Source organism: Agrilus planipennis, unplaced genomic scaffold (genome assembly GCF_000699045.2).
Source record: "Agrilus planipennis isolate EAB-ADULT unplaced genomic scaffold, Apla_2.0 scaffold30, whole genome shotgun sequence".
Taxonomy (NCBI): domain Eukaryota; kingdom Metazoa; phylum Arthropoda; class Insecta; order Coleoptera; family Buprestidae; genus Agrilus; species Agrilus planipennis.
Window position 1 is genome coordinate 160,039 of NW_020438923.1, and position 15,437 is coordinate 175,475.

Here is a 15,437-nt window from a genome sequence, read left to right on the forward strand (position 1 = left end):
GGTACATTTTCTAAATAAATAATAATTGTTTATCTAGTTATTTTGATAATTGGAAAGCAAAAAGGCTTGTAAAGTGCTTTCTTACTCTTTACTTTTTGTGTCTCACTTACGTAAAATGTGAACGGTTTGAACCTATTATTTTGAAGCACTATAAATGTTATTATATTATCGTATAGATTCTAAAATAAATGCATTCTATTATATCGATTACATCAAAAAGTACAAAAATTGAAGCCAATTATTACATTGGTTGTTGTCTTCATTGTCATTCAGAAACTATTAAAAATAAAAATTCAGCTATACTTTTTTTCATGTTCTCTGTATAAGATCTGACGTAATTTGACTAATATTTCCTAATAGGTAGGTAGATAGAAATTTAATTCTGAAGAAGTTTAAGTAAATATGAAAAGTGATAAATTTCGTGGAGCGATTTCTTTATTGTTGTTATGAATCAACTTGGAAAGCTAGTACAGTTACGTTGATATGAACTCCGACCCATCAAAAGATAACGTTTATGTACTTAAATAGTTATTAACATATAAAATACTTCTATTGCGGATAATAATCGTGTTCGAATATCTTTGTGTAGAACTTGTACTATTTTAATTGTGAAATTCGTGTATTCTCTAAGTCAGATCTTAGAGTGAAATGGCAAAATTGTTGAGCGCAGTAATAGTGGTATTTAGTGTAGGAAATCTTTGCTCAACTGTAAGTAACGTATTACATAGATTTTATTTTATTCATCTGCAATGCTTCGAAATGTTTTTCTTATTTGAAGATATACGTGCCTGGTCAAAATCCAAACAAAAAAGCTTTGACAACTTTAGGTATAAAAACGTTGGGATGGCAAGATCCAGAGAAACACAACAATTTGCTCATACACCATAATTACAGTAAAGTTTTGAATCAAAACGAAAATGATAATGAACATACAACCCACAATATAATTACATATAAGCAACTGCCGCGTATTTTGTCATGGGCAATGTTAAAAAATATCACTACCACAACATCATATAATGACGACAGTGGTGATACAACTGAAGAATATCGGCCACAACAAACTAGAAATCCAGAATTTCGGACGAAAGGCTTTAGACCATATCATCAAAAAACACATTTTCCTCCTAAACGCGGAGATCACAATGATGATAACGATGACGAAAATGGTACCACTGAACTTTCACCTTCCGAAGATTATTCGGAAACTATAGAAAATGAAAGTGAAAGTACTTTCGATCAAAAAGTGAGTGATGTAGAAGACACAGAATTTACAACCACAATAAGAAGTCCATCACAACATCTTTTGCCGCCCAAATTTACAAACAGGAAGTCAAAACAATTTCACAGTTTTATTACATCAAGCCATCGACATACTGAAGTAACTACTGAGTTAACATATTCCAATTTTCCATCAACTCGCTATGGATATGTACCAAGCAATAGTAATAGGTGGATTCCAATACATTCTCAAACAAAACCCAGTTGCTATAACGGTGATTGTGGAAGTGATTCAAATGAAGAAGTTTTACGACCTCAATGTGTTCGCAACTGTGGCATTCCTGAAAAGATTCAAGTGGTCATGGAGGCGGAGAACCAAAACCAACATGTATCCAACACTTTCGAAAAAGAATTGAAAAAGGAAGTCATTCCACCTGGAGAAGAGGATGAGCTGCATGTCTCTGGTACTTCAATATATGAAACAACTATCAAGAAAGCTCCTGTACCCTATAACAAATGCCCCAAAATGGCTTCAGGACAGTTTGTGTATGCACTGTCTTGTAATCAATTTTTGAACTGCTGGAAAGGTCGTGGTTTCGTTCAAAACTGCGCACCCGGTACAATGTTCAATCCGATGACGCTAGAATGCGATTTCGCTCACAAAGTGAAATGTATAAGTGGCCCGAGAACTACAGAAATGCTCGAAAATAATAGAAAAAGCAAATCTGAAAAGCTCGAAATAACTTGCCCCCCAGATTTTAATGGTTTCATTCCACATCACACCGACTGCTCCAAATTTATTAACTGCGTAAATGGTTCTGAAGATATACGAGATTGTCCTCCAGGAACCCTCTACAGTACAAAGATTAACAACTGTGACCATCCACATAATGCAAATTGCGCACATTGGACAAAGGGTCCGCATCATTCTCACAATGGGCATCACAGTCACCACAATTTGAAGCCATTAGGTTACAGGAGACCCTATATTTATACAACTCAATTTCGCTTACCACAGACGGTGATAAAGGCTTACTGTAATAAATATCCGTGCGAATCTCAAGATGGTCACCATAGCACTTCAGTAAGTCATAATAATAATACGCCTTTTGGCTACAGGGAAATTCGAACAGAAGGCAATGATCAGTTAAGAACGAACCGTTCGAATCAACTTTCGTCCAATGAATGGATTGGTTATCCTCCTACTCATCAGATACACTCAAATCCAAAATGTCCAGAAGGAGCTGTGGGAGTTCATCCTCACCCCTTCGACTGTTCTAAATTTCTAAACTGTGCAAATGGTCAAACATTTGTTCAGGATTGTGGTCCCGGTACATTATTTAATCCTGTTATTAAGGTTTGTGACTATCCATACAACGTTCACTGTGTTAGTCATGAGCAGAAGGCAGGAGAACCTCAGCCAACAGACAAAAGTACTTATCTAACCAAGCCTGCGTCGTCCCAAAACTGGCAAGAAGTTGTAAATGCTGAGGACTGGAGAGATACTTCTTCGACTTCATTACCTATACATAGAGCACACCAATTTCCACAGCAAAATTATTATTATACTACATATGGAGGAAGAAATCCGCGTCCTCAAGCAAATCCTTTAAGAGTTCATCAACAATTACCTGAACAACAAAACACCTATTATTATCATCTTGGGAGTACCCCTCATAGTTATGGCATTAGTCGAGAACTTCAACCTCCTTTTCCGGAACATAATGTTGCTTTGAAGCCTGCATTCCCAAAATACACCATTAACCGAGAACTTCAACTACCTACTGTAGATTCCACAATTCGCGGGAGTACTGAAGCGGGTTTCACTATTCATCGGGAACTTCAACCTCCTATTGAGGATTCTAGTACTCAACACAATTTTCGACCTGTATCTCCGCAATATACCATTAAGCAGGAGCTTCAACCTCCTTTTGAAGATTCGAATACTCAGAGACCACTCCAACCACTATATCCTCACTACACCCCTAACCAACAACTTCAACCACCCGTTCACCATTCCAGTACTGGCCAAAATATCCAATCAGTGTACCGGAGTTACACTATTGATAGGGAACTCCAGCCTCCCTTTAGGGATTTCAGTGCCAATAGGAATTCTCATCCTGTAACACCGGGTTATACTATCCATCAGGAACTTCAGCCTCCTTATGAAGATTATAGCACTCATCGAAGTTCTCAAACTCCAAAATCGGTTTATAGTATTAATCAGGAACTTCAGCCACCTTTTCTGGAATCTACTTCAGAAGGCTCACCAGACGGTTATGAATCAAACACTGACAATAATTTCCAAGGCCAAATAGAAGAGGAGGAAGAAGATATGGCTTCCAGTCAAAAACATGATTGGAGAATACCTCCGTCATCTACTGTTAGTTCAAGAAAACATCTTCGTCCCCTTCCATTAGATGGAAGAAGGAGGAATGGTTCTTGTTCCTTGAAATCCTTTTGGTGTGCAGATGAGGAAGAGTGTGTACCTTCCAGTATGGTTTGTGACGGTTCGAAGGTACGTAAAATGACAAAGAAATAGATATATTAACTACCAACTAGAGGCGTTGATCGTATCAAAGAAGTAGTTGAATGTATATTCATTGTTCAGTAATATTATACTACATTTCTAAATCAACAGGACTGCTCTGATGGAAGTGACGAAATTAACTGTGAAAGATACTTAGAAAAATATGCTATGACTCCAAATGCCAAGTTAGGTGTTCATCCTAAGGAAAAATTTCCCAATATAAGTTTACCTAATTGTGCAAAACTCTGTACTGAAATGGAGGGCTTTGTATGCAGATCATTTTGTTATAGGTACGATTTTCAGAATTTAGAAAATCCAGAGGTATAGTTCGGTATCTAAAAATTGAAAGAAGATTATACTAACGATAAAAGACGATAAAATTTATCAATTAGTTAAAGTATTTATGAAATTTTGATATGCCAAAAATATTGCAGATTACCCTTTCTGTTTCTTTCTATAGCGAATTGAAATAATAAATTAGTTTGGGTGATCATAGACTTTCAAATTTTATAAGTAATACGATGTTAGTAAATAAAATAAAAAATATTTATAATTTTAAATTAATCCCTTATTATTTAAATAATTGCATAGTATGTATGCTATTCTATCTTTTAGAAAAGACAATGGCGGAGTGTGTCTTCTAACGGATACTAACGTAGGGCTATCTGGTGCTATCATTCCTTCTTCCGCATACAGTTATTATGAATCAATGGAACACGTCGTTGATTGTACCAATAAATATATATGTAAAAACCAAAAGTGTATTGACCAAAATAAAATTTGCGATGGGATAAACGATTGTGGTGGAAGAGAAGACGAGAAAGGATGCAGTAAAGAAGATTTGGATTACGAAGTACGACTTGCCGGCAGTGAACATCCCTATGAAGGACGAGTAGAAGTTAAAGGTAAGATGTGTAATGATGTGCAGTGTTAGCTTCTACAATTTTTCTATGAATGTGTACAAAAGGTAGGTCAGTGTTTGGAGAAGAAATGTTTGAAAAGATCAATTTTATGGAAGGTAATGCCAACATGATTTGTTTAAAGCTAAATCAACACTCAACGACAATTGCTTCGATCTTATCAGTCATTTTAATTAATAATCTACTGAACTAAACATGTTTCAAATCTGTAGTTTTCAACAAAAGCAAGTGAAACAGGTTAAATTTCTGGATGACCTTGCGTGTCCCTTTTGCCTACCAGCAAACGTTTTACCATGAATAGGAACGGGAACTTTAGGTCATTCCATATCATGGTCTGATTCAACAGTTTGAGACCAAGGGGCTTTTTGCCTCCTTGCTGCTTCATTAAAGCCCTGTTTATGAGCATATTCCTGGTAGCTTTTTGTTTTATATAAATCTTCATGTCAATATGGGAAATTCATTAGAATAATTCAATTGGCTGATTCTGTAAATTACCAATTTTAACGCTTCTGTATTGTATAAGATGCAGGATTTCTATTTCCATTTTTTTAGTACTTATCTGTAAAGTGATAAATGCAATATCTGTTGTCATTTGATGGTGTATTTTAGTGTTTGGAAAATGGGGCTACATTTGTGATGATCAATTTGGGCAAACTGATGCAGATGTGGTCTGCAAAGAATTAGGTTATGAAATGGGCGCATTGGATGTAAAAGGTAACAGCTACTATGGGGATGACTTAAATGATAATAACACTTTCTATCTAATGGATGACGTTTCTTGCTTGGGTAACGAAACATCATTAAGGGATTGTAACTTCAACGGTTGGGGAATTCATAATTGCGAAGATCAAGAAGTAAGTGCAATTTCCTATGCCTTTATACATAGCTTTTAAAGTTGGTGGGCCTATTAGATGACTAGAAAAAAGTCGAAAGATTTCGAAATTGAAAATTAAAGACCTATACTTACACTTAATTACATAACCATAGCTAATAAATTGAAAGTTGTACACTTTTGAATGTTTGAATATATTTTTAAACGCATCAAAACAAATTGTTATTAACTAGCTTATCAATAAAATTTAAGAAGCAACTTATTTAGACAGTGTAATGCTCTTAAATGCAGTAAGTGGTCAGAAGAAAATGCATTTTAAATTAAATAGCTGTCTTATTTTAAAAGAAAACACGCTCCCGCCATTATTATTAGGGGTAGAGCAATGGGGCGTAAAGTCAGGGACCCGGGTTCGATTCCCGGAGAGGACATGATAGCAGCAACTATTTTTCTCATTAGTTTGAAGTTATCTCTTGTGATAAAAATTAATTTACATTAATTTTAATGCATTGACAATCCTAAAAAAATTTCGTCTCAAAAATTGTCGCGCTTCTAAAATTTTGCCGTCTTAAGCTCAGCCCTCACGGGCCTAAGCGTAAATCCTGCACTAAACATCACCACCACAAAATGTGCAAAATAATAAATAACTAGAGATGTGCAAAATGTTGTATTTTGTATTTTAAATGCTTTATTGCAAAATAAGTATTTTCAAAATACTTTTTTGAAGTAGCTACCTATTTAATTTTCTATATTTACTTCGTCTTAAAATGTTTTTTAAGAAACCATACATGCATTTACTCATTTTTTAAATATGGGAGTTTGTCTAAAAACACTAATGCCAAAATAGTTTCTCTAGCATGAAAGAACAGAGCCAAAATAGGGTTGCAAATAATTCTATATAAAGATACTTACAACCCCATTTCGTTTCTGATCTTTTACATATTGTAATAAGAGAAAGAAATGGAATCCATACTTTCTTTAGCTTTGGGTTCATCTAAGTTCTTCTAAGTGAAGATTTTCGAAACGTTTTTTAAGAATTTTGGATTATACGCATTTATTAGAACACCACAATATCTTGTAGTTTTCAGTTTTACATAGCTGACGTAGATCCATTCGATATTGAATTTGCGAGCTGTTTCGTCATTCATAGAATTTCGTAATTCCTAGCTAAAGGTAGGATAAGTGGTGATTTGGTAGGTGTTGATATCAATTTGGAACTTCAAAATTCCATGGACCATGACATTTAACCATTATTTTAGATTTTCCATTTTCAAGTTTAGAAATTTTTGAGCTCTGTTCAGTTAAACAATTAGAAGACATTCATGGAATTTCTCTTTGTCTCCTTCTCAAGCTTCTAATACCTTCAATGGTCAATGTTAGCAACTTTCATTCGTCATTTCATATAGTTTTTGCATTTTACAGATAAAAATTGGAAAGGCACATTACATAAAATACAAAATGCTTTTCTCAAAAAAGTATTTAAATGCAAGATAAAAATAGGTATTTTTTATTTTGTATTTGCATTTTAAATACAAGTATTTCAAATAAATCATATCTCTGTAAAAAACCAGTTTATTGTTAGCTTCTCATTTTAACCAACTTGTCAAATGATTAAAACTTTTCTAAAACGTCTAATAGGCCATCAAACTTCAATTATGACTCATGAAACAAAGGCCGTTATAATATATTTTAATCAGAATATTAAAGAAATTAAAGAAGTGTTTCTATTTCCATGTACCTATATGTTAAGATGTATCTTCTTGAGAAACGGTTTGAATTGTAGTGAAGTAATATGTTTCTAATTCAAATTTAAATGACCATAAATATGCTGAGTGTACGTAACCATGGCCCATTTTTCTACGTTCTTTTATTTGATAGATTGTCGGAGTCGTCTGTAAAACACCACAAGAAAAGTGTTCCAGTGACTCATGGCAATGTGCAACAGGTCAGGAGTGCATCCCTTTCATTTTCGTTTGTGATGATGTGTACGATTGCAAAGATCAGTCGGACGAAAGTAGCGAACTTTGTAAGGTAAGGACGCCAATTTCCTCTTAATTTCAATGTTGGAAAAAAGAGCTTACCCATAAGGGCAAAGCTCGAAAAAAAAATGCAAAATACAAAAATGAACTGACGAATTTTAACAACCCTTCAAGATTTATAGTTATACCTGACACACGTAATACAACAAAAGTACCTACTAAAGAGATATATACATGTAGGTTAGCACTTTTAGGAATTTTATTGCAATTCTTTAGGTTTTTGGATTTTTTTAGTAAACGGGCAACACACTTTAGGTTTGAAAATACCACAAATGGCGCGGTAAACGCCATCTGTAGCACGATGCTACATTTTAGGATTACGTATACTCCAACAAGGTCCATTTAAATATATGGATATCTACTTGCTGAAACGAATCCCGGCGTAGCTAACCTCAACGTGATAGGCACGTTACCATAATCGAATAAAATAATTCGAAGTGGTCTGTATTCTGTCGAAACTGCCAGACGCGGATCGCGATTTCGATCTTTTTGGATCTCATCAGCGCGTCGCAGACAGCTCCGACAGAACACAGACCAACTTTCACCTGCTGCCTTAACAGCGCGTTTTAGAAAATATCACAAATGGCGCAGTAAACGCCATCGACAGAATACACATCATTTCGAATTATTTTATTCGATTATGGTAACGTGCCTATCACGTTGAGGTTGGCTGCGCCGGGATTCGTTTCAGCAAGTATATATCCATATATTTAAATGGACTTTGTTGGAGCATACGTAATCCTAAAATGTAGCATCGTACTACAGATGGCGTTTACCGCGTCATTTGTGGTATTTTCTAAAACGCGCTGTTAATGCAGCAGGTAAAAGTTGGTCTGTGTTCTGTCAGAGCTGACTGCGACGCGCTGATGAGATCCAAAAAGATCGAAATCGCGATCCGCGTCTGGCAGTCTCGACGGAATACAGACCACTTCGAATTATTTTATTTTACACCTTAGGTTCTTTTGGGATATTGAAAAGGTGCTCTGTGCACTTCATCATTACAACGTCGTCAGGCCAAAGACCCGCTTCCTTCATTTTTCTGCGCTTATAATCGCATTGTTTGATAACTGGAACATACCACAACCTTAACTCTTGACAAACACTAATTTAGTCTTGATCTTCTTCGGCCCCTTTTTATTGCAGTTTCTGATTCCAATACCTCTCTAACTATTCCCACCAGACTGTCTTCACATCCTTATTGACTTCCAAAGTATCTTCTTTTCTCCTACTTTCTCCAACACCCCTTCGCCTTATCTATCTCTATCTCTAAGTACAGTATTTTCACCATCCCTTTAATAAGACCCCATCTCCCCATCTTATATGTTTCTTTTTTGTCGCGCTTGATACAGTACCTACAGAGCCGTGCTTCAGACATACCGAGTATGCTTTTAATACCTTTTTTCGGAATTCAAATAAACCGTTCCAGAGCACAAAAGTTGTTTCTATTTATTAAGTGTGACGCTACCGTGGGCTATTGTTCCTTTTACGTATCTGCTAATTTCCAACTTGAGTTATTTGACTTCCTAGTTGTCGAAAAGGGGCGACTTATTTCCAGAAAAAAGTCAGAAACTGCTTTCAGACTTATACGTTTCTATGAATGTTTTTCAGTAGGTACTTTAATTGTATTTTTAGTACATCTTAGACGAACAACAATCTGCCTCCTTTCAAATTACTCTTTTAGTTTGTGGTTTTTTTTTCCATTTAACTTTATATCTTCAAACAGCCATAATCAATAATAGATTGCTTAAAGGAAAGAAAATAGAGTTGCATCGTTGTTTAATATTTCTCATATTTGGCAGGGAAAATGTACCTACATACAGTAGCATGTTGTCGGTCAGCAGATAAATGGAGCGCGATTTTAAGAACAAATAATAATGGATTAACCTACTTTTCGCTTATTTTTTGGTAAAACTACTACCAAAGAGTACAAAAACGAAAGAAAAACATCATTCATACTTTAACTGCTTTCCTTTTAATGAACTGATTCATTAGTCAGTAATGAATAGTCGCAGTTCATAAGAATTGGTATTAGTTCTATGCTCTAAACATTTTTAAATGGCTATTTAATAGGCTCCAACGGAAATCAGACTTGTAGGAGGACGATCAAATAGGGAAGGACGGATAGAAGTGAAATATCATGGTATATGGGGGTCGGTTTGCGATGACGATTTCAACGACGATGCAGCGAAAGTTGTTTGCAAATCTTTGGGATATTATGGTAGAGCATCTGCCGCCAAAGATGGCTACTTTGGCCCAGGTAAAATCATCAATAACCCCATTGGTATTTTTTGATCGTGTAAAGTGGTTGTTGTAATCTCCTAGGGGAAGGTCCAATTTGGTTGGATCAAGTGTTTTGCCAAGGAAATGAAAGCAAACTCGAACAATGTCAACATTGGAATTGGGGAGAACACAATTGCGAACATTCTGAAGATGTTGGAGTTATTTGCAACAGCTATGATATATCAGGTACTTATTGATTTATAAATGGCATGTTTTTTTCGAAAATATGTTAGTTTAAACGGAATTTATTGGTTTATTTAGGAAGTGAAAGGAACGCCAAATTTAACGACGACGCTTTAGAAAATTTTCTTCCCTCGTCAGCTCTTCCGAAACGATGTGGATACAGAAATGACGACATCTTCCTAGAAAATGATTCTATTCATGAAAGAGTGGTACAAGGGTCTAAAGCTCGAAGAGGAGATTATCCCTGGCAGGTAAGTTTTTAACTTTTATTTTCAAACTATAGTACACCCGTAGGAAAAATTTCCATTCAATTTCCATTAAAAAAATGCCATTTAATTACCACTGATAGTAATTAATGGTAATACATGGAGAATTGCCAATGGGATTCTCATTCCTGAACTCAATGGGCGTTGAGCAATGGAAATCCCATTGCGTTCCATTGGAACTTCATCAGCATGCTTCTTTCCATAATCCATATTATTTTGTTGAGAATTTGGTTCTTCAGGTACCTGAACCAAGGCACATGTTTGGCTCTTCATCATTGTGTTTAGATTTTTTTTTCACTTGCTTCTGATAAAACTACATCACTCTCACAGATGACTTCGGCCTCCTCTATATTCTGGCATGGTTCAAAATCATAAAACAATGCTTCTAATGTAGGCTTATTCACTTGTCTAGGGGTTGTTTAATAAAAGGCTCCGGGTAGTTGAATACATATATAATAAACATAATAATGAATATAAACAGCAAACAGCAAAACGAGTAACAAACAGGAACTAAATATATACAACTTATATACAATATTCAATGTATCGCGTCTTCCAAAATACATACGTCTTCGTGTAATCACCATAAATACGTCCTCCGTCTTTTTTGAGCAAAAATGCTCAATGTCTAAATGAAATATACTTGTACCGTTTTAATCAAACGTCTTACTACCTTGCTTGTCTCTCACTCTACTGCCGTGGTGGTCCCTCACGTACCCCAACATGCACGCATAGGTAAAACTAGATTATTGATTTTCCGCCACCTAATTGGCAATATCACTACTCTTGCACCTGGGCAAGCAAAAACTGTATCGAAAAAGGCTAATAGTATGTGGCCATTAATGGTTATAATAAACGAATTACCCTAAACTATTCGTAAGAATAATATAATATCAGCGGGTTTATGACTTGGAAATAGTGGATGGATATATTTTTGAGACCATTTAATAATATTCAATTTAAATGTGTACGCATGCAAATATCTCATTCAGAATTAAATAACATACAAACATTAATCACACCTATTGTTAATCGTTTCGAACGAGACTGATGAAACTAAAATCCATGTAACGAAACAGATTTTATAAATAAATAATTCAAAAACCAAAAAATATTTCATTTCTTAATTAATTATTTCATTGGAATTCTTTGGGAAATAAAACTTTTCCATTCATATCTAACGATAAGAATATTAATGGAATTATTCAAAATGGAAACAATTGATTTTCTATTTATCTATCTATTTATTTATGAATGGTTTTATATAGAATTAACAAATTTTGCATTGGTTCCCATTGAAAATCAATGGAAATTTTTCCTATGTAAATATTAATGGAATTATATTGTAAATGGAAATAATTATTTTTCCATTTATGCCAAATGGTTTTGAATGGAATTTACAAATTTTCCATTGATTCCCATTGAAATACGGGCAGTCTGGGCAAATGACATTCTGAAAGTACCTATTCTCTTGGACATCGAATCACTAATTGCATTGTTCTAATTCGGGTCTAAGAGCCGTCGTCGGCTGGGGTTGCCTCCTAACGTATCGCTAGCATGAGTGGCGATCTTCTGCAGAGGTCTTTCCATCTCCAATGCTGGAAGATTGTATCCATGTTTGTTGTTTTAGCGTTGGTTAGAATTGTAAATTTGCTGGACTATTAAAAACTAACGTTACATCAGAGTTGTCATTATAACCGATGTCGTTATAACCAAGTTCCACTATAATAATTGTTTTAATATCGATTTGTTTCTCGATCAAGATTTTTCAATATGAGCGGACCGTCAATCAAAATCGATAATTTTTGAAAAATTTAGTTAGAAATCGCTAAATCCCTTCTGTGTATCCAAACAACTTAGTTAAAATGACTTTTCAGGCTAGTATTCGTGTCAAGAACAAGTTTAAGTCGTCTCACTGGTGCGGAGCGGTTGTTATATCCGACAAATTCGTTCTGACAGCCGCCCACTGTCTTGATGGATATCAAAAGGGATCGTATTTCGTTGTGGCCGGAGATTATAATGTAGATCTTGACGAAGGAACTGAACAAGAAGCATTCATTGATGAGTACTACGTCCACGAAGGGTTCCGGAAAGGAGGCAAAATGAACAACGACATCGCCCTTGTGAAACTAAAAGGCAAAGGGTTTATTTTAACTAAAGACGTCCAACCAATTTGTCTTCCTGAAAAGGATGCCGAGTATATTCCGTGGATGAATTGTACCATATCCGGATTTGGTTCGACGAAAAGCGGAAAATCGGGTAAGCTGATATATTCTCGTATTACCTATTGCTTTTTATTTTGACTGAAACTCTCTTAGAACAAACAGAATAGCTCAAAACCCCAACGCCAAAACAAGACACTGTAGTTGTCCGAAGCACTTTTCGGTAACAAAGTTACCTTCTTCAGGGACTGAAGAAAGTTTTGAGCTATTCTGTTTGTTCTACAACAACCGCCAAAGTTTTTCCAATCTTCATATTTTGAAACTCTCTTGCATGTTTAGCATATTCACGAGATTTAATGGCAACATGGGTACCAATTCAAGCCGATCCTGTTTGCAAAATGCCACACGTTTATGGTACTGCAATAACAGATGGAATGGTGTGTGCCGGATATTTGGACGAAGGACAAGATGCCTGTGATGGAGACAGCGGTGGGCCTCTAGCGTGTTTACATGAGGGTAAGAAAAAAGACTTTTCACTTATCCAACTATAACGCATAATTTTGTTTTCTTCCTCATTGACAGTAACTCAAAAAACGTGTTTCTTAAATTGTTATAAAATGTTTATAATTCTTTTGTTTGTCAATGCTATCATTTGATTTTATCAATTTTTGAATTTTTAATAATTGTAAAACATCAAGAAGAATATGTTTTTCTCTGTGCTATGCGTTTAATGGTTTCTAAGTAAGGAAAACGCATGTAATAGAACGACATATGTTCGAAAGGGGCTTTTAGTAACTAAAATCAACATGCTACAAGTTTAAATTAAATCCTTTCCATAACCAAAACCATAAAATTTCTGAACCAATCTGCTTAGCATGTTATCTGTCTATTGCAATGCTGGTACTTGTTCAGAAATGGTTTACTTAAATTTGATGAGTTACGACAACTTATCAAGAGGAATTTTCTTATCGCACGTTACCTAACCTAACCTAACCTAACCTAACCTAACCTAACCTAACCTAACCTAACCTAACCTAACCTAATCTAACCTAACCTAACCTAACCTAACCTAACCTAACCTAACCTAACCTAACCTAACCTTAGCTAACCTATGTAGCAAAAATCAGCTCCAATTATTATTCCGAAGTATTTTATCTGAAATTTCCTTATACTTCCCTGAAGATTCTTATAACGAAAAAGGGATATTTAAACAAAAAAAAATTATTTGGCATAATGAAAAAATACTTTTTTTTCTCTGGTTATTCACAAGTAGGTATTTAAAGACATTTTTAAAGTGCAAGTAACCTTTAAACAAAAAGAATTTAAATTTTTTTATAAATTAAGTAAAAATATCCTTTCGTTTATTTGTAAGTTCGCTCTAAATTTCCTACGTCTAGGGAAAATTTTCATAGGTCATGCAACGCTGCCCAAAAATTGAATGTGGTTGTTGAAATCTCCCTTCCTCCAAGTTACTGCTAGTAGAGGGAGAGGGAGAAAGCCGACGAGATAGATTCGATTAGTCTGCCATCTGGTGAATATATTCAATAGTCATTTTAAAAAACTTCCTGTTACTAATGACCGACAGTCCTAAAATTGTCATTCCGAAATATTGTGAATAGAAAGCGCCTACGGAACGAATATGTAGTTGTTTATTGTCATTTTTTTCTTACAAAATACCTTGACCAAAATTTATAATTAATAGATATTTGTCATAAGAAACATCGTTCCTACAGGGTGTCGTATGACACCACACACGTTATTATATATATTTCATCATCATAAGGTCGTCAGTCCTATGACTGGTTGGACACGCACTTCCACTCTTTCCTATCCTGAGCTAATCTTAGCATTTCCCCAAAGCTAGAACAACCCACATCCTTAACTATTTCCGAATAGTAATCTAATCTAGGTCTACCTCTAACCCTCCTAACTCCCGTTTCTGCATCTAATATATCTCTGACTAGACCTTCATGCCTGAGAAGGTGTCCTACTAACCTATCTCGCCTATTTCTTATTGACTTCCATATGTTCTCCCATTCTTTCTAATACCTCATCATTTCTAACCTTCTCTATCCACGGTATCTTCATCATTCGCCTGTAACACCACATTTCGAACGCTTCTAACCTTTTCTTTTCCACCACGCCAACCGCCCATGTTTCGCACCCGCCAGCACCGCGCTACAAACATACACCTTTAACAATCTTTATTATTTTTTTATTACAGGGTATTTTTCTCTATATGGAATCACGTCTTGGGGTCAACGATGTGGTTTGGCAAATAAACCAGGTGTGTATGTGAGAGTCTCCCATTACAGGGAATGGATCGAGAAAACCATGGAGAAACATTCTCTCTCATAGTAATTAATTCAAATATATATATATACAATATTGTATATCTTCATATATTAATAGATTGTGTTAATTGTTATTTATTAATGCTATGTAACATTTTGACTACTACAATGTGGTTCTCTTTAACAAAGAACATAATATTTATTTTTCGTTCTTTTTTGTGTTAAAAGTTAACGATAAAGAAAACGTTTAAATATATAGATTTATTTACTACAATTTCGAGAATATATGCTTATGAACTTAAGAACCATTACATATAAAGATTGGAAGCTGCTAAACATATAAATTACATTTATTTTATTAGCGCTTAATTGAACTTCGTTATTATACCGTATGCGAAAGAGCGGATCTAGATCTGGGTATACGGAATCGGCACTTTCGCATACGGTATATGTGTCTACTTATTATTGTTAGTTTATGAGAAGTACCTGGTTGTAAATACAATAAATAGTTGTCAATATTACAAACATGTTTTACTTATTTTAAATACCTATGGAGTTCAGTAGCTTGATGTGGAAAAAATAAACCTCTATTTATACTTGCAAAATAGGCACATTGGCATTCTGCAACAATGTAAGCGAAAATAATTTTTTCAAATAATTATCTATGTCATCATCATCAGTCCTAGAACTGGTTGGACACATACCTCCACTCT

At 35.0% G+C, this 15,437-nt stretch overlaps 1 protein-coding gene across 1 annotated transcript; it reads left to right on the forward strand.

Moving 5' to 3' along the window:
* Nucleotides 1–320: 320 nt before the first annotated feature.
* On the forward strand, nt 321–15,230 carry LOC108732232. The gene is made up of 12 exons (XM_025973912.1): nt 321–708; nt 779–3,739; nt 3,863–4,041; nt 4,367–4,656; nt 5,281–5,525; nt 7,379–7,531; nt 9,610–9,796; nt 9,862–10,005; nt 10,081–10,253; nt 12,146–12,527; nt 12,770–12,946; nt 14,655–15,230. Exons 1-12 carry the CDS (start codon nt 649–651, stop codon nt 14,786–14,788), a joined length of 5,085 nt encoding a protein of 1,694 aa, XP_025829697.1. The 5' UTR covers nt 321–648; the 3' UTR covers nt 14,789–15,230.
* The last annotated feature ends 207 nt before the right edge of the window (nt 15,231–15,437 follow it).